Consider the following 22,934-nt stretch of genomic DNA (forward strand, 5'->3'; position numbering starts at 1 on the left):
ACACAAGTACTCAGGCCATTTTGTACATTACACACACATCGATCGCATCATGCTTTCCATGAACAGACGCTACGTCACTTGGTACCTGCATGTATCTATATACATGCTAATTGTGTAATTGAGATGGAGGTGTGAAGACTTTGTTTGCTAAGTGCTGGATTATAATTGGACTTAATTATTTTGGCCCTCTGGGTGTTAAAATAGGTATTCTTTATCTGATTAACGGATAATTAAAAGGTGTGAAAGTCGTTTAAATCAGACAAAACATTGCTTTGGGACCGGCCAATTAAGGTCGCTTGTCACATATGACAGGGAGTCGTTTAATACAGACCATTTATATAGGAAAATACGTTGGGAGTACTGAAACAAGGTCGGATAAGACAGGGAGTCGTTTAAACCAGGGGGTCGCTAAGGCAGTCTCGACTGTATATGAATAGAAACGTTAAGCATATTTCTAAAAATAGCAACAATACGCAATTTCTTAAAATAGCAACATGACGCAATTTCTAAAAATAGAAAAAATGACGCAATTTCTAAAAATACAAAAAAAGACATAATTTCTAAAAATAAAAAAGTGACGCAATTTCTAAAAATAGCAACAATGACGCAATTTCTAAAAATAGAAAAATTGACGCAATTTCTAAAAATAGCAACAATTTCTAAAAATAGCAACAATGATGCAATTTCTAAAAATAGAAAAAATGACGCAATTTCTAAAAATAGAAAAAATGACGCAATTTCTAAAAAATAGAATCTAAAAATAGAAAAAATGACGCAATTTTCAAAAATAGAAAAAAATGATGCAATTTCTAAAAATAGAAAAAATGACGCAATTTATATATATATACAATATATATATATATATATATATGTATGTATATATCTATTTGATATATATATATATATATATGTATGTACAGTCCGACCCCGGTTATTCGACAACCCTTTATTCGAATACCCGGCATTATCCGAAGTAGATTGGCTGTTCCGTTTTTATCTCTATATAAATTAATATAAATTAGATCGATTATTAGAAATGCATTATCCGAAAACTTCCTATTTTTCTAAGTAGAATTTGGGACCCGACTTTACAATTATGTCAGAATTCCACACCTATTATTCGAAGCCAGACTAATTATTATTCGAAGCCAGCCTAATTGGCGCAGATCCACTAGCTGACCGGTCGACTTGTGAAAAATGTCAACAGTCATGCGTGTATTTAGACAATCATGATAATTACGCTTTGTGTGTTCTTTAATCATCTTTTATTACCGAAAGTGAAAAGATATGCACCGTGTCCGATGTTGTTACTGTTATTGCTTGAAGATGACAGCAATAATTTTCATACATAACGTTTATGTAAATTTGTCAAAACATCCAAAACAATTTTTATATTAATTGTAACGCTACATGAGAGCCTTTTTCCTAATCCAAAGTACCAGAGTTTAGCTGTATATACCGCAATGACAACACGGCCATTATCAAGGCTTTGCGCGAAACGAAACGATACATAATGTAGAATAAAATGCAAGTATTTATGTCTTCAATGTCTATTATATACAATAATTTTTACGCATCTCTTCTTTAATATTTATTTTTCTCAATTGATTACAGGAAGAAAGTGTGTTGTAAACGGTAATTTTGCCACGATTGGTCAAAGTGAAGTAATTTTCGTCTATCACAATATTCGGATTTCGATTATTCGAACCCATCGATTATTCGAAGTAAATATTCAGTCCGAGACACTTCGAATAAACGGGGTTGGACTGTATATATCTATTTGATATATATATATATATATATATATATATATATATATATATATATATATATATATATATTTATATATATATATACACACACACACACATTATATATATATATATATATATATATATATATATATATATATATATATATATATATATAATACATATACTATACATACACACACACCAATAAATGCACAATCTGAGAAAATTCAGTAATATAACCTTCAAGGTCAAGGTCATTAAAGAGCCCAAGCAAATTTGGGTTTGATAAACAACAAGGTCTGGTCCTTAAGAATGTTCTGTTATGATATGAAGTTGATCCCTTCAAAAATAGCAAAGTTACAGTCAGTTACCGCCAAAACAATGAAAATTTCAATAATTTGACCTTCAAAGACAATGTCATTAATGAGTGAAGGTCAAGGTCTTTCGGTATATTTTTAACAGTTATCTTTGAAGGTTATTATGTTCAAGTTTGAAGACAATCCATTCAAAAACAAGAATGTCGAACGACACATATACCCCCCTTTCTAGCCATTGACTCACATAATTGGTAATTTTATTACAAAAACTTGCCAAAAAAGGGTACATGGAAGTGTTCAATTATGGAAAAATCAACGAAAACCATTTTGACATTTAAGGCCCATGTGACATTGACCTTTGACCTAATGACCCCTAAATCAATAGAGGTCATCTACTACTTATGACCAATAACTAGGTGAAATATGAAGACTTTGTGATGAATACTTTTCAAGATAATCAGCGGAAACCCTTTTGACATTTAAGGCCCCTGTGACCTTGACCTTTGACCCAAAAATCAATAGGGGTCATCTACTAGTGATGACCAATCACAATGTGAAATATGAAGACTTTGTGATGCATACTTTTCAAGATAATCAGCGGAAACCATTTTGACATTTAAAGCCCCTGTGACCTTGACCTTTGACCTAGTGACCCCAAAATCAATAGGGGTCATCTACTAATTATGACCAATCACTGTGTGAAATATTAAGATTTTGTGATACATACTTTTCAAGATAATCAGAGGAAACCATTTTGACATTTAAGGTCCCTGTGACCTTGACCTTTGACCTAGTGACCCCAAAATCAATAGGGGTCATCCACTAGTTATGACCAATTACTGTGTGAAATATGAAGACTTTGTGATACATACTTTTCAAGATAATCATAGGAAACAATTTGACATTTAAGGCCCCTGTGCCCTTGACCTTTGACCTAGTGACCCCAAAATCAATAGGGGTCATCTACTAGTGATGACCAATCACTATGTGAAATATGAAGACTTTGTGATACATACTTTTCAAGATAATCAGCGGAAACCATTTTGACATTTAAGGCCCCTGTGACCTTGACCTTTGACCTAGTGACCCCAAAATCAATAGGGGTCATCTACTAGTTATGACCAATCACTGTGTGAAATATGAAGACTTTGTGATACATACTTTTCAAGATAATCAGCGGAAACCATTTTGACATTTAAGGTCCCTGTGACCTTGACCTTTGACCTAGTGACCCCAAAATCAATAGGGGTCATCTACTAGTGATGACCAATCACTATGTGAAATATGAAGACTTTGTGATACATACTTTTCAAGATAATCAGCGGAAACCATTTTGACATTTAAGGTCCCTGTGACCTTGACCTTTGACCTAGTGACCCCAAAATCAATAGGGGTCATCTACTAGTTATGACCAATCACTATGTGAAATATGAAGACTTTGTGATAAATACTTTTCAAGATAATCAGCGGAAACCATGTGGTCTACCGACGGACAGACCGACGGACCGACAGACAGACAGACCGACATTAGCAAAACAATATACCCCCTCTTCTTCGAAGGGGGGCATAATAACAAAGTTACAGCCAATAATAGCCAAAAAAATGAAAATTTCAATAATTTGACCTTCAAAGTCAAGGTCATTGATGAGTGAAGGTCAAGGTCTGACTGGTTATTTTTAAAGGATATCCTTGAAGATTATTATGTTCAAGTTTGAAGACAATCCATTCAAAAATAACAAAGTTACAGCCAATAACAGCATGAACAAGCAAAAATTGGACTTTTAACCTTGAAGGTCAAGGTCATTTATGGATGAAGGTCAAGGTTAGTGTGGTCTACTGAAAGGTCTTGTCCCAAGGGTTGTTGTGGCCAAGTATGAAGACAATACACCAAGAAATAAAATAGTTATGATTAGGGATTAAACGATGATCGAGTATAATCGAAAATTGATCGTTTAAGGGCGAGGTCTGCGACAATCGAATGCGAAATTTTATAATCGATTGTCGGTAGTTTTTTTTCTTCCTGTTACTTAAGCGGCTCACAAGGGAGATCACTGTATCGGAAAAAAAATGGCGTCGGACTCGCAGCATGCAATAGAAAACTTATCGCAAGAAAACCTAACAAAAAATATGGAACATGAGGACCAGGTCTTGTTCAATTACCCAGGAAAAACGCGATCCATTGTGTGGAAGTATTTTGGATTCACGAAAAAGGGGCTTGGACCAGCAATAAAAGCGAACTTGAACATGAACACAGCCATCTGTAAACTTTGCAAAAAATCGTAACGCTAATAAAGGTAAAATGTTGCGTAAATTAAGTGCAAAGCTATATTTAAATATTGTATTCTTTTAACTATAAAAGGTCAATAATGACCATTTTTGGACCAGAACCCTCGGGTATGCAAACTTTGCATACTTTGAAGAAAAGGGGGAATTTTGACTGTCAACAAAAATACACGTATTATTATAAATATGCGGTCTCACTAAAAAGCGTCATATTCTAAATTGCAAAAAGCAAATTTCAATATGATATTGTTAAGCATCTGTTAATGCCAATTTACCTGAGCTTACAAAAAATTCTTTAGACTGGAATTTGTTTAAGATTAGAAAATGTAAAATTGTGGGCTTTTATAACTACTATTTATAACTCAATCATAATTAAAGGATGTTGGTGTATTTTCTGGTTTGAAATTATGAATAGTGGGTTATTTACGAAAACTGGTCTTCAATCCCACAGGCTTAGGGTATTGATTTAATTCATTTTAAATTCTTAAGTCAACTTTGTATTTTGTATTTTTTTTTTAGTAGAATATGAATCCATACATGCAGCCACTGATTGTTTAATCATACCTCCAGCCATACATTATTATGAAGAACTTCAGATGTTTTTAAGTTAAAATAAAATGACTAAAAATGTACTTATATTTCAAATTTAATTTCTTTCTCTATTTTCAGGAAATACAACAAATTTGCTATTCCATATTGATCACGACCATAAAAGGACTGCTTCTGGGGATGAAAATAATAACATTAAAAAAGCACCCACCCAGCCAACAATTCAGGCTCTGAATGCCAACCCTGGTCGTCTTACACAGACGAGTAGAACCAACTTAGACGATGCATTATTAAAGTTAATTGTAGGAAAAGCCCTTCCAATCAGCCTTGTGAAAAATCCACACTTCATTGAATTTACCAAATTACTAGACCCAAGGTAACTTTATCTAATAGCAATTTTTAAAAATTAATTGCAGAACAATTTATACTTACAAGTTATTCAATTTAATTTACAAATGAGCATTTAAATGAAATACAGTGGGCCTGAATGAGATTCACTTTTGAGGTTTTGAATAAAATGGAAAACAGAAATGATGTAACTAGTTTTTGTTATATAGAAGGTAGTGGAAATGCAAGATACCTTTTTGCAAATTGAAAGCTTAAATTGTTAATCAATGATCATTAATTATTAGGTAGTAATTAAATTGGATTTCTCATGTACTTCTACTTTGCAAGGTCTGGCTATTTTCAACTGCTGTTACCAATTCACAGAATGTGAAGGCTGTAAATTTAATTTAACAAAAATATCCTGTTTTATTTTCAAGGTACAAGTTACCGTCTCAGCAAGATGTTGTGAAGTCTTTAAACACGAAGAAAGACCAGATGCGTTCAACCCTTAAGCTTGACCTTGGATCTGTATCAGATGTAGCCATAACACACGACGGCTGGACAAGCTGTGCCACAGAGAGCTATTCAGCTGTAACAGCACACTTTATTGATGATAAGTGGAATCTAAAATCAGCCGTGCTGCAGACTAAGAAGGTGGAAGGTTCACACACTTCAGAGAAAATAGCTGAAGGTTTAAAAGGTAGTATTTCTTCTAATTCTTTATAAATCCCCTTCATTTTGTATTGACTGAATATTGCAGCTGCTATGAAGCCTATGATATTATTTTTCATTTACTCTCCTGTTACAAGTTAAAAGTGCAATAAAAACATTTAATTTCCCAAGAAAATGGATAAATATTTTTGTCCAAAATTGAAAGAAGGGCAAGTCCATTTTAAATATTTACTTGCTGAGTATAATAATGCTTAAAAGTTTGTAGTCTGATAATTTAATTTCATTTAAGTTTGAATATAACTATACAATTAAGGTTATTCAATTATAAAAAAAACTGAATGAAAAACAAAAAAGTCTTGAATTTTGAATTAGAAATTTTCTGAATGTATTAACTGAGGGAGGTTATTTTATTATTTTTTTGTAGAAGTACAGACCAAGTGGAAACTACCAACATCACTTACATTAGTAACTGATAATGCTGCTAACGAACGAAAGGCTGCTGAACTCCTTGGATGGACACGATTCGGGTGCTACGGGCACCGTATTAATTTAGTGGTCAAACATGCTCTTGAGGTAACTGAGTTGAACAAGATTTTGGGTAAATCAAGACGACTTGTAACATTTTTTCATCAATCAACAAGCGCCACTGATGCTTTAATTGAAAAACAAAAGTTAGTGTTTTCAAACACACCAGGTTTGATTGGACATAAACTGATAACTGACGTTCCTACACGTTGGAATAGTACACTGGCAATGCTTGGCAGATTGGCAGAACAACTTCCTGCTATAATGAGTATTATCTTTGATACAAATTGTCTAAACAAAACTGCAATAAGCACTGTAAAAACCTACTGTCTAACATCTGAAGAACATTCTGTGGTGCAGGAACTCATTTCTGTTTTAAAACCCTTTGAAACCGCAACAACAATTTTGTGTGCAGAATCTAGTCCTACTATGCATAAAGTGCTTCCTTGTATGGTAAAAATCAAAAAAGAAGTTGGAAGATGTTGAGAGTAATCCCTTAACATCTCCTGTTGTTAAGAAAGTTATTTTGAAAATGAAAGAGGAACTGTTTAAAAAGGACTCAGGTGGAGGATGTACCCCTCCTGGCAGCTCTATTAAATCCAGATACCAAGAATCTCAATTTCTTGACAGCGGAGGAACAAGTGTCTGCCCGTCAGTTGCTAATGGACACTGCGTTAAATTTAAAGGTTGATAATGCTGCCCTTCCAAATGTTAAAGTAAACAAGAAGAGGCTGTTAGTGCCAATTTACCTGACTTACCAGTGTTACCTGACATAGACCTAGAGTCTGACCAGAATGTTAAATTTGAATGTGAAAAGGAGGGTCCTAGTGAAAAGAAAATGAAATTAACTGATATGGATGAGTAGTTCGACGATGTATGCTTCATAGGAGAGTCGCAACAACCCCTTCAGAACTTAATAGAGTTGGAGGTTCATAGATATTTTTCACACAATCAACCACAGAGTTCAAAGCAGCAGACGCTTCTGCAGTGGTGGCAAGCTAATCATTATTTCTATCCACAACTTGCAACTTTAGCCAAAAAGTACTTGGCAGTTCCAGCATCATCAGTACCAAGTGAGAGGGTGTTCAGCTTAGCTGGTATTGTTGTTGACAAAAAACGATCTAGATTAAAGCCAGATTTGGTTGATACGTTAATTTTTATGAAGATGAACATGGAAACATACTGGTGACCATAGTGTTAAAATCAGTTAATAGCTGTCATTAACTTGACAACAAAACATTAAAGTTTTAAGTTTTAACTAGTTTAAAGTTTCAGTTAATGTGTTAATGTTAAATACTTATGAACTTCCAACTTTAGCAAGTTTTGAACAGTGTAATGCATTACCTTTGTTAGATGTAATATGCTCAAATTTAATGTATGAAATATAAATAATTGCTGCACAGTCTCTTTGTTAACATAAACAAGTTTTGAGAATACTTAAGAATAAGGTAGAAACTGTAGATATAATTTATTTGACATATACATCTTTGTATATAGTCATAATACAATACATGTAAAACATAAAATTAATCATAAAACATGTGTAAAAAATGAGGGTGGTAGGGTATCATTTTTGAGAAGAAACAATCATTTTGATGAAAATTATTTGCTTGGTAACTAGTGGTAACAATTATAAATGTTGATATTATTTGTTTCTTAGCAAAATACTTCAGTAAATAAGTGTATTTTTGCACTATATATAAAATATTAATACAGTAATATATAATAGAAAATTTAATATTATAAATAAAACTCTTCTTTATTAAACCATGTTATTTTGTTATTGTAAATGGTTTCGATTATATAATCGATGATTGATCGAAAAGGGCTGACCGATTATAACCGATGATCGATTATGATTTTTGTCCGATTATGAAACCCTAGTTATGATCCAGGTACAAGTTTTCGGACGGCAACGGCAACGCCGACCTGACTATAACAATACCTCTACTTTTTTTTTTCAAAAAAAAAAAAGTCGAGCTAAAAATGGATTCGCTGCATATGTGTTTAGGTTGTGGATACTGCACTGGTAGAAATTTTCATTGTGACATGCAGAACAGATATTCTTTCAGTTAATATATGACTCTCGTGCAGTGGCATGAAGTTTTTGATTGACCGGAAGTGACCTAAAAAAGGTATTAGAAATAAATAAAACACAGAACAATGGCTGGTAGCCGGTATACGGACGGGCATAATTATTACCTTTTTAGAATTTTATGGAAGAATGTGATACTAATGTGCTTCCCGTGTCCTTTCTATTGTGTGTCGAACATATCTGTGTCATTTCCAATTTGTTTCCGAGCATATCGGTCACACCTCGTGAGACAAATGTGCTCCGAGACAATTGTGCTCCTACATAGCTTTCAATACATTTATGTATACAGACTAAACGCCATCAGTGCCATATATATATTTTCTTACTTTTAACGATGATTAGGAGTCAATCACCACGCGCTTTCTAATAATCAGCTTAAATGGCAAAAATGCTAACCTTACTACAAGGAGTGATCAAAAAGAATTGCTTACGGTTCTGTTGCACAAAATCCTCAAGGAAATGGCAACACATCAATTCAAACTGTATACAGCTGCTCAATAGTTTACATGTGAACAATACGGTTTTTGAATTTGAATTCGTACTCGTTAAGTATTGTAGTAAAATGAAGGACATATTTGCTGAAGAATCTGATATTTACACGTCAACCTCTTATGTTTTCTATGAGCAGACAAAAGAAACGAATTTGGATTCTTGATTAGATTTTATTGAAAATGCACTGGAATCAGGAATGCTTAAGTGTGCATCTGGTATCCAAAATATATCAAAAGTGAAAAAGTGACATGCCTGCGATGTACTGTTCGCGATATTACACAAATAGTTGGTATTTGACCATCAAGTTTTCGTTACATTGAAACAAATATCTTAAGAATAAAATATAAAGTCTTTTACACCATAATGCCACATCTCGTAACTTTATACAAATGACTTTCAGTAATTAAACAAGATTGCATTTGAGAAAAATGCTATGCCACCGCATTAATACAATACTAAATAGTAGTGTAGGAACAGATTTTTTGTTTGTTTCAATTTTGAAGATTGTCATAATGCATAGATCCCTGACCTTATAAATAATCTAATTCTTATTATCAGATTAGTGGTTAAATCTGTTGTTAACTCAATAAAAGATCAGAGTAGGAATATATCAATGCATGCGAGTCTAGTGAATTTGGTGGTGAAGGTCATATTTCACACAGCCTAAATTTCATGACTATATCAAAGGACAACACAGTAAGACACTTTGTCAAAATCTAGGTCAGCTGAAATCAAAGTTCACTTTACATCTTAATTTGTGCACATGGTTCAAATTTCATAGCTGTACATCAAAGGACAAGAAAGTAGGTCACATCATCAAAATCTAGGTCACCTGATATCAAAGTTCAATTTTACAACTAAAACTGTGCACATGGTCAAAATTTCATTGCTGTACATCAAAGGACAAGAAAGTAGGTCACTGTCCCCTTTGGGCAAGGCAAAATTTTGGACCCAAGGGTTTAATTCAAAACAATCTTGATACAGGTCCACCAAACAACATTTCAAGTCAAATATCTAAGCTGTAGCTTTCTCCCATTCAGAAAACATTTGTTTTATTTTCTGTTTTTACTATGTGTACATAATGAGAATCACTGCCCCCGGGCAGGGCCAATTTTGACACCAGGGGAAAAATTTGAACACCTTTGGTAGAGGACCTATAGATGATATTATATAGCAAACATCAAAGCTCTATGTCTTATAACTTCAGACAAAAATATTTTTTATTTTTTTACTATATGTACATAATGAAAATCAATGACCCCTGGGGCGGAACCAATTTTGACCACAGGGCTATAACTTGAACAATCTTGGTAAAGGTTCACTTCGCAAAGTCTCATGCCATATATTTAACCTCTAGCCTATGTCAATTCAAAGAAGAAGATTTTTCAATTCAGAGAAGAAAATTTTTCAAGTTTTTACTTTATACATATAAGGAAAACTATCGCCTCTGGAGCAGGGCAATTTTAACACTAGGGGCATAATTAAAACAACTTTTGTAGAGGACCCATAGATGATATTATATACCAAATATTAAAGCTCTAAGCCTTGTACGAGGGATGATCAAAAATTAACCGGACTTTGTAAATGATTCTTAACCTGTTAAATGAATTTACATAAACATACACGGAAAATAAATCGGAATCTATCCCCTAAATGATACAAAAATACCAACAAGAAATATTAACAAAGACAAAAGTTATGCTGTTATTGGCATGCACATGTAAAGCAATGCGGCGCACGGTAAAACTTTAAAATTGACGTTAACGACGTCACAAGCGTATTGTCCTTAACGGAGCAGATTTTTACTCATTCACGGAGTAGGCCAATATGTGGTACAGTCATGTTATTTATGCGGCGGATCCACTGCCTATATATATTTCTGTACAAGTAGGTATCATATTGTATTTAATAGGTTGAATGGTGATAAAGAGCTCCTGTAATGACGCAAACTTCCGTTATTTCCTTCTGTAACTTGATTGTTGAAAAAACCGCACATGCAATTAACTATATTATGTATTAAAAATAATGTAAAATAATCTTGCTGAATGATAATGTATCATACATACGAAAAAATAACAGAATAATACAACTATGATCAAAATTGTCATTATTTTAAAATAAATAAAACGCATAGCCATTTTGAACAGTGACTGTCTAATTGTTGACACAATTTCTCCATAAGACTACTGCGTAAAATAAGAAAATAATTGATACAATTGTAAACCAAGAATACAATACATGTAATTAATGAATTAACTATTATCATTTTAAGATCCTCAGAGTTGACTGCACCGTCCCGTAGTTACTGTCAAACATCGTTGACAATGTCCGCAGTCAATCGACTGTCATTTTTCAACGTCTTGGCGATTGACGTCACCAACGTCCTTGAAAATGTCTTTTTTCTGTCTCTCCCTTACTTGTTTCTATTTCTCTATGATCCTTTCTTAATCTTTTAAGCTAATCAAAAAATATGCTGTGGCTTTCTGGAACTTTTCCCTTGATAGCCATAATCTTTTTCTACGTTTTAAACAGTTTCTCGTCTTACATTTGACAAATTTTTCCTATTGATCGATTTTCGAGACATTCCGCCGACATAAGTTTAACGCGAGTATTTCATTAACATGTGACGTTTGAATTGTGATTGTAAATATAAATATGGTTTAAGTGAAGTCATTTTTACTGACAACGTCAAAGATATGGTACATGACGTTTTGGCGTATTTTGAAATCTAAATGTGCCATATTGTAAAATACACGCAGCATAAAGCGCCTCATGTCAAGGCGAATTTACGCACTGCGCCGGGTGTGCGTTACCATGGTTTTTGAATTCGCTGTTACGGACAAGCTATTTGCGTTATCAGATTTGATATAGTATCAGTTTACAGGTATTGTTTTCCGATTAAGTGTGATATATAACAATAAGTGATAGTATAAAAATTCTTCAATTGCCAGTCACAGTCCGGTTAATTTTTGATCATCCCTTGTACCTTCAGACAAGAAGATTTAAGTGAAAATTAATGACCCCCTTGGGATGGGGCCAATTTTTACCCCAGGGCTATAATTTGTACAATCTTGCTAGAGGTTCACTACACAATGTTTCATGCAAAATATCTTAACTCTAGCATTTGTAATTAAGAGAAGATGATTTTTTAAGTTTTTACTATATACATATAAGGAAAACCTATGGCCCCCGGGGCGGGGCTAATTTTGACACTAGAGACAAAATTTGAACAACTTTGGTAGAGTACCTATAGATGATATTATTTAACAAATATTAAAGCTCTAAGCCTTGTACCTTAAGATAATAAGATTTTTTTTTTTTTACTATTATGTATATATTGAAAATCAATGACCCCCGGGGCGCGGGCAATTTTGACCCCAGGGCTACAATTTGAACAATCTTGCTAGAAGTTCATTTCTCAATGTTTCATGCAAAATATCTAACCTTTAGCATTAAATTTTGTCAATTGCTAGAAGAATTTTTTTTAAAGTTTTACTATAAGTTTTACTATATACATAAAAGGAAAACCAATGACCCCGGGGTGGAGCAGATTTTGACCCCAGGGTTATAATTTGAACAATCTGGGTAGAGGTCTACCAGATAATGCCTTATGCAAAATATCTAAGCTCTAGGCCCTTTGGGTCTTTACAAGAAGGTATTTTAAGTTTTTACTATATGTACATATAGTGAAAATCAATGACCCCCGGGGCAGGCCGATTTTGACCCCAGGGCTATAATTTGAACAATCTTGGTAAGGGTCTACCAGACAATGCCTTATGCAAAATATCTAAGCTCTAGGCCTTTTGGGTCTTTACAAGAAGGTATTTTAAGTTTTTACTATATGTACATATAGTGAAAATCAATGACCCCCGGGGCGGGGCCGATTTTGACCCCAGGGCTATAATTTGAACAATCTTGGTAAGGGTCTACCAGACAATGCCTTATGCAAAATATCTAAGCTCTAGGCCTTTTGGGTCTTTACAAGAAGGTATTTTAAGTTTTTACTATATGTACATATAGTGAAAATCAATGACCCCCGGGGCGGGGCCGATTTTGACCCCAGGGCTATAATTTGAACAATCTTGGTAGAGGTCTACCAGACAATGCCTTATGCAAAATATCTAAGCTCTAGGCCTTTTGGGTCTTTACAAGAAGATTTTTTAAATTTATTCTTATAATTCCTTTTGGTTGCCATGGCAACCAGATTTCTGCATGGAATGAAATTCTTTGAACAACTTTGGAAGCCCTTCACCCAAGGATCAATCCTGCCAAGTTTGGTTGAAATTGGACTAGTGGTTTTTCACAAGAAGATTTTTTAAGTTCACTATATAATCTATATAACACACAAACAAACAAACACACACACAGGTGAATCGCTATATGCCACCGCATCGCAGATGCTGCGGTGGCATAAAAAAAAATCTCCGTGGGACGGAGATACTTTACATGTCTGACGTTTAGATCTGCCATTTTGTGTTAGTACCATAACAGAATACCAAACTCAGCGTACTGTGACGCCTTCCCAGAAACGGATTCATCAACGAAAATGTCTAGGAAAAAGTAAGTATTCCATGGGAATGGCAAGAAAAGTGATTGCCTAAATTTTAAACATCGTATTTCATAATATGCAAGTTAATGTTTTTGAACACTCCTTGTATATTTCTCGGAAATTCGATTGATTTAAATTGATATTAGATATGGTTCATAAATACACATTTAAAAAGGGTTAATATTTATTCAAATAAGTGGTAAGAAAATGTTCAAGTAATGTTACCCTTAATGAGGAATTCCTTTCAAACAAAGTAAGACTGGCCAGTTCAAGGTAAACTGATATAGCATTCAATGAATACATGATTGCAAGTAATGCATTCTTGTGTAAGGCACCTTCGACCTGAACCTTAATAAACAAAAAAATATTGGTAAAGAGTTATTGAAGAATTTAAGATAAAAATTTTACGTAAGTAATAGAAATTATTTAAAACTCACCGTTCTCGGATTTGCCCACAATGTTGTTGATGTAAGTATCATTCTCATAAATTTAATTATATTTATGAGAGGTCAATATTTGGCTAAGTTAAATAGGAATTGAATTACAATGACCAAATGATTGGTTTGGGAAATAATTGTATTTATTTAGCAAAAATAATAAACAAATGATATAGTTAAAACTTATCATTTGTATGCATGAAGAAAGGTAAATGTTTTCAATTAAAATGACATTTTTATATTTGAAAAAAAAAATTAGATTTCCTACTTACAGAAGCTATACTCACTTCCCTCGAATCCCTTGCTGTACTCGGCGAGGAATTTTCAGATAAATTTTCCATTTTTACCTGATCTTCTTTCTTTTCTCCACTACTGTATTATAATAATAATAATAATAATAATAATAATAACAAGCAATTATCATAGTATTGCAAGCAATCCATAAGTCCCCTACCGGTTAGAACCCCATCAACATTCTGAAGGGCCATTGGCCATTCACTAATGTTTCAATTTTTCTCTATTTTAAGAAAATTTGTTGGAAAAGTTCTTTAAAAGTGATCATAGGATACAGTTTTTATGAACAGACAGACAGACGGACTGAAAGACACTCTAAAGTTAATATTTGAAACATCCCTGTTACCAAAATATACCATTTTAAAAGCAAAATTCTTAAAGAGGAGATAACTCTTGAATTAAAGATGCAATTTCATAAAAATGTTCAGCTCTTTTTGACTAATCACAAATATTGTTATATTGCCATGTTTTAAGCCTATTTGTTGCCAAGGCAACTGATATTTTTTCAAAATAGGAAGAACAGATAAGGCTTGCATAATCTCAAGACTGCCATCTACCCATATGTCAAGTTTCATAAAAATATTTCCAGTACTTTTCGAGTTATCACTGGATTCAGTTTATGTGTAAAATTTGCCATATTTTCAGTCTATGTGTTGCCATAGCAACCAGAATTTTCAACATAGTAAGAAAAGAAACAAGAGCTGTCGGTAGGACAGCAACGCTCGACTATTCTTAGTGCTTGATAGTAAAAAAAATGCTTGATAGAGTTACCTCCTCCTGTTTACAGGTTGGGGTCATGATGGTGAACAAGTGTGCAAAGTTTCAAAGCCATATGTCAATGGACTTTGAAAATATTTGAACTATTACAAAAACTTTAACGTAAATTCTAAGTCGAAAAAGGGGCATAATTCTGTCAAAATGCTTGATAAGAGTTACCTCCTCCTGTTTACAGGTTGGGGTCATGATGGTGAACAAGTGTGCAAAGTTTCAAAGCCATATGTCAATGGACTCTGAAACTATTTTGAATGTTATAATTACCTTTAGATTCGTGATTCTCTTTTGTCGAGCAATTTGCTTGGATAAATAGATGCGGCGTGTGGAATTCTGATTTCAGTTCTGCTTTCAGTAACTGCAGAAAAGTTGCAAGCTTATTGTTACAGTATCCCTCGAATGATCCACTACAATCCGACACAACTTTTTCTGCTGAAAATGATAATGAATGCTGTCTGCTATCATTATTTAAATAAGAAGTAAATTGAATTTAAATCATAATGTGTTTTATTTGTGTTAAAAGATTACTGAAGCCATCATACCATTTGATTTGACTTTATAAGACAAGTGGACGAATAAACGACATAGACATTATATATTTAGCAGATGTAAATTAAACTGTTGCCTTACAATAAAATAGCTACAGACCTGACGCAAGTGAAAGACTCCTTATCATAAAGAAATGAAAGTTTAATTCCAATTGAAAACCTTCAATAAACTTAAAAGGAATTCAAATTAAAATATATTCCTTTGTCATATAAACTTAATTAAAATGTTATCATTTGTCCATTAAATATTTGGATCTTTTTAAAGTCAAGTCTAACCAGATATTTGACAAAACATACTATTTATAAAATAACAAGCAAATTCTTTGAATTTATATCCCCTGCCGAGTACTGTTTATTACACAACAACTGAAGACATAAGGCTTTATTTATATATTAATCATGGCATAAACAGTAATATTCTTTGAACTTGATAAATATTCAGGGCAATAACAGAACTTTGTGTTAAATAGTAAAATCTGGAAATGCCAATGAGATGTATGCATACTACATAACTAATCAAGGGCCATAAATCTGAGTTATAAGTATCTGACTGGAACAAGGCGACTATATGCACATCTCTTAGTATCCCATAAAGTTTCATTGAATTCCAGCCAGTAGTAGCAGAGAAGTAGCGAGGAAACAAATATTTTTCTATATGGATACTGCATAACTAATCAAGGGCCAAAACTCTGAGTTAAAGTGTCTGACCGGAACAAGCCGACGATATGCCCATCTCCTCTTGGTATTGAAGGTTCCCATAAAGTTCCGTTGAATTCCAGCCAGTAGTTGCAGAGAAGTAGTGCGGAAACGATTTTTACTCTATATGCATACTACATAACTAATCAAGGGCCATAACTCTGAGTTAAAGGGTCTGACCGGAACAAGCCGACGATATGCGCATCTCCTCTTGATATTGATGATTCCCATAAAGTTTCGTTGAATTCCAGCCAGTAGTTGCAGAGAACTTCTCCGGAAACGATTTTTACTCCATATGCATATTGCATAACTAATCAAGGGCCATAACTCTGAGTTAAACTCTCTGACCCAAACAAGCCGACGATATGCGCATCTCCTCTTGGTATTGAAGGTCCCCATAAAGTTTCGTTGAATTCCAGCCAGTAGTTGCAGAGTAGTCAGCGCGGAAACGATTTTTACTCCATATGGATACTGCATAACTAATCAAGGGCCATAACTCTGAGTTAAAGTGTCTGACCGGAACAAGCCGACGATATGCGCATCTCCTCTTGGTATTGATGATTCCCATAAAGTTTCGTTGAATTCCAGCCAGTAGTTGCAGAGAAGTAGTGCGGAAACGATTTTTACTCTATATGCATACTACATAACTAATCAAGGGCCATAACTGTGAGTTCAAGTGTCAGACCGGAACAAGCCGACGATATGCGCGTCTCCTCTTGATATTGATTATTCTCATAAAGTTTTGTAGTATTCCAGCCAGTAGTTGCAGAGAACTACTCCAGAAACGATGTTCACTCTATATGCATACTACATAACTAATCAAGGGCCATAACTCTGAGTTAAAGGGTCGGACCGGAACTAGCTGACGATATGCGCATCTCCTCTTGACATTGATGATTCCTATAAAGTTTCGTTGAATTCCAGCCAGTAGTTGCAGAGAACTACTGCGGAAACGAAATTCGGACGGACAGATGGACGGAAGGACGGACGGACAACGCCAAAACTATATCCCCCTCCTGATTCCATCGGCGGGGGATAATAACTAGCATTACCCTGCTTGATATTTTATTGGTTACATAAAATAAAGAGCAATATAAAAATGTAACAAATTTAGGACTGTTGACAAGGCATGCTGTTTATATATAACGATATGATTTAGATTTTACCTGCAACTTACTGGCTAAACCGTTTGGAATGTTTTAATCATAATTATCAGTCTATGTTCTATTTGTTCTTTTTCCGTATTTTGAAAACGGGTATGCTTGGGTAAAGCAACACAAGATGTAAAACAGGGGCCGTATTCATAAAGCTCCTAAGGGAAAAAATTTCCCTTAGATTCTAAGATTTCCCTTAAAATAAGTAAGATTTCCCTTAGTTTTTAAGAATTTCCTTAGTTGCTATTCATAAAACTCCTTACTGGCTTAGGATAAAAATTCCTTAACTTTGGTCGATTTTTCCCTTAAATATTAAGGGAAAAAGTTAAGGGATAAAAATGAAGTAATAAAATGGCCGACTTGCAGACGATTTGTTCATTCCCTTTCTCAAATAACAAATCCAGCTACCATCCATTTTGGAATCGACAATTCAATCAAAAGTATCCCTTGAAAATAATTTGTTCGTATATTAGCCGTATTTATAAACAATACAGCTTACAGTACAGGCAACTTCCGTGCCAGTGGAGGCAATTTACAACTTAAAAAAATGCTTTATTGTATGAAGTACAGTCTAATTTTACAGTAAAAATTGATGTTAACAGACTGAAATCATTCAAAACTATGATTAAGTTTTTAATCTGGTTGCTGATCATTAATGAAATTGATTATTTTTAATTGACTAACAGTTTTGTGATAGCCGTAAAAAATCCATTGCACATCGCCTTTACTCGGGTTAAAAACCCACCATCGAAGTGCATCGTGTACATCAATTAGGGAAGATTGTACTTGTTTAGATAATCGGGGAAAAAACAATTTATAATTATCGCCAAATCCCGTATTAAACTCGCAAAACTATCACAATTATACCGTTTCGGGCCGATGCTCTCATTATTTACTGTTTAGAGTAGGCGGTCTATCGCTTCGCTTACAGGTAGAAGGGTAGTATAAAGCGACGCTCTGATTGGATAATGATAATTAGCGGTCGTCATATGGGCGGATACAATCTCTGCTCTTTACATCGCTAAGTAATTACTATTTGGGAATTAAGATTTTATCGGCGATGTTGACTTCTCTTTGATCAATCGGAAGAGCGAAATTGGAATATACACGGCGAAGTTTTCGCCTGAATCGCCCTTCCGGATGAGCCCCGAGACCTGAAAAAAAAACCAGAAATGTATGAATATATTGTCAATAATAATTTTACTGATCGAAAACGAACGTATTTAAAATCTTGATCACTAGACGCTGTAAACCTCAGTCTGATTTTTATGTGTTCGTCCCGCGAATATTCAACCAAGATTTTCGGACGAATTTTCGTCCACAGACGTCTGCGAAATGCAGGGTTCCCGCTGTCGATCGCCAATGGCTTCAAATGCGACAAAATATAAATACTGGCGCATAAAATCTTTAATTTGCGAATTTAACTGGTGCCAACGTAAGATAAAAGCATCCGACAACTAGTAAACTTAAATGTCATAAGCGGCCGCGTCAATTACATAAGCGGCCCAAATGTGAAAGGTCACGCACTATTAGTTTGTTTATCAAACTGTATAATCGGGTACCGTATAATCAATTATGTCATCAATTGTGTGACACTTCGGGAACATGTGAAGATGAAACTAATTTTGACCCAGAGGGAACCCTGGAAATGAACAATTTTTTTTTTATGAAAATAAATTATTTTGGGGCGGAAAGATTTTGATACGGGCGGGCGGGGATGAGAGTCTAAAAATTAATTTTCTGTGGCCTTATATGGTATGTATATAGTAAAAACTTTAAAAAAAATCTTGTCTGAAGGTACAAGGTTTACCAGGCACCAGGGTGTCTTAGGTTTTCCTTAAATGTATATACATGTATAGAAAAAAACTTAAACAATATTCTCCTCTGAATTGACAAAGACTAGAGGTAAGATATTTGGCATGAAACATTGTGTAGTCGACCTCTACCAAGATTGTTTTAATTTTAGCCCTGGGATAAAATTTGCCTTGTGCCAGGGTTGGGGGAGGGAGTCATTAATCTTCGTTATGTACTTGTAGTAAAAATTTAAGAATGTACAAGGCTTAGGGCTTTGATGCCTTAATTAACCAATAAATGACATGTGTGTATTATTGTTTGTTTACATCTACATCATACTGCTTAACAATCAATTCTGATTATGACTAGCAGGCGTAAACTTGTAAACGTTCTAAAAAAAGTTCTTTTAAAGAATAATAATCAATGGATAAACCATCACCAACATTTATAGCAGAGACCCATAGACAATTGTAAACATCGAAACATGTACATGTGACCAACACTTTTGGCGACACGCTTTTGTAAAGAGAAAATGTGTGAATGAGATCAATAAACTTACCGACTAATTAATGCAATGAGTATGCCCCCAATTTATCCTAATTGACATGATTCGCCGCTAACCTGTTTATTTGTTGTTTATTGATAATAAGTCGGCATTTGACAATACCCGAAGATGTCAACCATTCAATTCCAAAACTCGCTAAATTGTCTCGCTGCGTTTCATTGGCTTTCCAATTTTACCGACCAATGAAAATGCGTTTAACAAATCGCTTTGAAATAGGAGGAGCGTAGATGATTACCGAGCTGCTTGACACTTCAAAATTTATTGCAAGCGTTTATTGAAAATTAGGGCGACTTTGTTTTCCCTTTTCTGAGCGATCCGGGCGAAATGGAGAGAGACAAGGCGACTTTGTCGCCCAAGTCGCCTAGAAACGTGACCCCTGGTTCATTTGAATGATTTCATTGAATACGTTCATCAGTATAATTAATATTTGTTTCGTTTTTTATCAATTTATTTTCAAAGAATATTTACTGTGTAAAAAATATTGGAATATATAAGTGTTTGAAAAATTGATAGTGTTTTGTGTTTAATCACTTTATGTCATTATGACTGTATTGATTGTGGATATATTGTGCGTGACAGACAGGAGGCAGTGACCTGCGATATCTGTGATAGATTGCAGCAACTCTATAATTAAACTTACTAAAAAACTGTTCATGGAAACACTTTAGTGTGCTTTTGGTCATTTCTTTTTTTTTTAACATACAATAACATAGTAATGATTTGAACACATTAAGGTTTCTTTTCCATGATATGTCAATAAAAAAGTTTAGTTTTTTCTTAAAACTTCTATCGTAGAGAGGTTAAGGTTGAAGACAGACGTCACCTTATTTTCGCGACGGTAAAAACAGTAAACTATGCATGTGTTGCTTGTTTGTTAATATTGATAGTTTTTATATAACATAAATAATAAAAGATATCAGCGTTAAACTTTTGTTGTTGTTTTTGTTGTTAATTTTTATTTCATTTCTTGATAAGTGTTTATATTTTAAAGCAAAATAAATAATAAAAAAATGGGGCCGGGTTGACCAGAATTAACATTGGTTTGGGGCCGGGTTGACCAATTTGGGGCCGGTTGACTTGGGGCCGGGTTGACTTGTACCGGTCTTTGGGTAGTCTTAGGGTGTCTTGGGGTAAATAGACCGACCCCACTAACTTTAAGCGTCTGTCAATCATTCCAGGTGCGTAACCAGCTTTTTTCAACTTGTAGGCCCATAAAAGGGGGTCTGGGGGCTAAGCCCCCAGAAGTGAAAAACAAGCTCCGATTAAAAAGATCAAATTGCATGTTCTAAAGTATTTTCAAGGAAAATTATCAAAACAATAATTTTAAACTATGAATTAGATTAGATGCCAACTTTATTGAGGACGGTTAATCATGCATCAGCCTAAAAGACACTTGATTCGACCATACAGCTTGAACACACTACCAATTCCACCCATGCCTGTTTTTATTGTATTTTTTGGACTCTTTAAAATGTCAATGTCTTGACCAACTTGTAGACCTAGGCCTAATATTAGCTACGCCACTGCATTCAATGTTTGACCGACGGCTATCAGAATTAAAATCTGGAAAAAAAATATTTATTGTTCCTAAATGCTTCACAAAAATTTACAATAATTCAATAGCCTCTAAGACAGATGTCTCAACTAAATTAATTTTGCTGAATCTGTATATATTTTTCGATAGCCAAAGACACAGTTGCAACGGTTTTCGTAATTGGTAATTATGGAAATCTGATGCAATCCTTAATTAAATCACGAAAAGAATATAAAATCCCTAACAGATGTTCAATTATTATGCTATTAAATGAAGAAACAAATGATATTTTCACTGTAAAGCAAAAATTAATCTATTAAAATGAAATGGATGTGATGACGTCAAACCGCGGGGAAAGCTATGGCCGCACTAGAAATTTCCGCGATAAAAACATCAAATGCACAAATCCGAAATAGCTCGCAGCGCCAGTAAAGCACTTACCCACAAGCTGTATGAATCTTCGTACAATGGCAACCGGCTAGTGAACTCTGAGTCGTTGTTGTAGGTGTAAATGCCTTGTGTCTGATCAACGTACGATCTAGATACAAGAAGAAACGAGCATGGAACTGCTGCGCATGCATTGCCGCTAATTCCTGTCTTATTTCCGGTGCCGTACCGTATCGTACTACACTAATGGTCTCAACCCGGTACGGAATTAGACCCAGCCCATTGTAGTCTAGAAAGTAGTTCTTTAAAATTATGAAATGGCCCAATTTAAGTCATCTCTAGTTAGATTGTTCATAATTAAAGTGTATTTATTGCATGTGTGTAGTTTTTGTGAGTTATATGATGACTTTAAAAGTTGTTTTTTGTGTATTCTCCAGGAACTCATTTGTTGGTGGAAGGATTAAAGATGTACTACCCACCAGCTGTCAGGAGTTTTTAAAGTGGTGAATTTAAACAGTGTTACAACAGAATGAAGATTTCTGAAAAAAGTAGATGGCTAACCTATTATATTTTGGGCATCATTTGACTTAGATAGTGTTAATGCTTAAAGTTGAAGACAGTATATAATTCATCAAGAACATTGGAATCCAGAATTAAACCTCAAATTTGACTGATTTACTATAGAACTAATAGTACGAAAATTCACCGGGCCGAGTCCAAGATAAGAAATGTCAAAAATGGGAACTGGTTGATGGATATGGATGAAACTTTGCATCAGTGTTGTGTTTATGAATAGAAGTCAGGAAAATAAAGGATTACTGACAGGTTTGAAAATTTTAAATTTTATTTCAAATTTTAAAATTTGACATTTTATATTGGGACATATGTTGTTGTTGTTATCTCCCCTTCAAATGTAGATGTCTGCTACTGTGTCAGTAAGCAAGGAGAAAGGTACAGAGCTTTTGCATAAAAGATTAACCACATTTTATTGAATTAAAACTGTAAAAATAAATTTAGAATTAAAAAATGAAATTTAAATTTTGTAAAAAGCAGTTTATAAATTGATAAATTTTATTTTTGCACCCTGTGTTAAGCAATATGCTATAAATCTAGCATATTTTTATAAGATTTATATAGAAAATGATAATTTTTAGAGAAATGCATCTTAAATTATGGATAAATTATGCATTG

At 34.1% G+C, this 22,934-nt stretch overlaps 2 protein-coding genes across 4 annotated transcripts in view; one reads left to right on the plus strand and one right to left on the minus strand.

Annotated features, from left to right (window-relative positions):
- The window catches only part of LOC132720623 (uncharacterized), a 101,494-nt gene extending 79,537 nt beyond the window's left edge, over positions 1 to 21,957 (minus strand). The window contains exons 1-4 of one of the 3 annotated variants that reach the window (XM_060704783.1): positions 21,798 to 21,957; positions 15,333 to 15,497; positions 14,273 to 14,372; positions 13,789 to 13,911 (exon numbers count right to left, since the gene is read on the minus strand). In XM_060704783.1, coding sequence (XP_060560766.1) covers positions 13,789 to 13,911; positions 14,273 to 14,341 — 192 coding nt within the window. In that variant the 5' untranslated portion in view covers positions 14,342 to 14,372; positions 15,333 to 15,497; positions 21,798 to 21,957. The remainder of the gene's footprint in view (positions 1 to 13,788; positions 13,912 to 14,272; positions 14,373 to 15,332; positions 15,498 to 21,797) is intronic. The other 2 variants (XM_060704784.1, XM_060704785.1) reach the window with 2 other exon arrangements.
- On the plus strand, positions 4,382 to 6,913 carry LOC132720621 (uncharacterized). Its single transcript, XM_060704781.1, has 3 exons — positions 4,382 to 5,279; positions 5,668 to 5,930; positions 6,327 to 6,913. The coding sequence occupies exons 2-3, from the start codon at positions 5,726 to 5,728 to the stop codon at positions 6,911 to 6,913; spliced, it is 792 nt and encodes a 263-aa protein (XP_060560764.1). The 5' UTR covers positions 4,382 to 5,279; positions 5,668 to 5,725.
- Positions 21,958 to 22,934: the final 977 nt, after the last annotated feature.

Source organism: Ruditapes philippinarum, unplaced genomic scaffold, assembly GCF_026571515.1.
Source record: "Ruditapes philippinarum isolate M1 unplaced genomic scaffold, ASM2657151v2 ctg3466_1_1_1_1, whole genome shotgun sequence".
Taxonomy (NCBI): domain Eukaryota; kingdom Metazoa; phylum Mollusca; class Bivalvia; order Venerida; family Veneridae; genus Ruditapes; species Ruditapes philippinarum.

Excerpts from the sequence above, each read along its gene's own strand:
- LOC132720621 (XM_060704781.1), top strand. The coding sequence starts at position 5,726 with ATGCGTTCAACCCTTAAGCTTGACCTTGGATCTGTATCAGATGTAGCC. Across the intron at positions 5,931-6,326 it reads AATAGCTGAAGGTTTAAAAG|AAGTACAGACCAAGTGGAAA; the intron begins GTAGTATTTCTT and ends ATTTTTTTGTAG.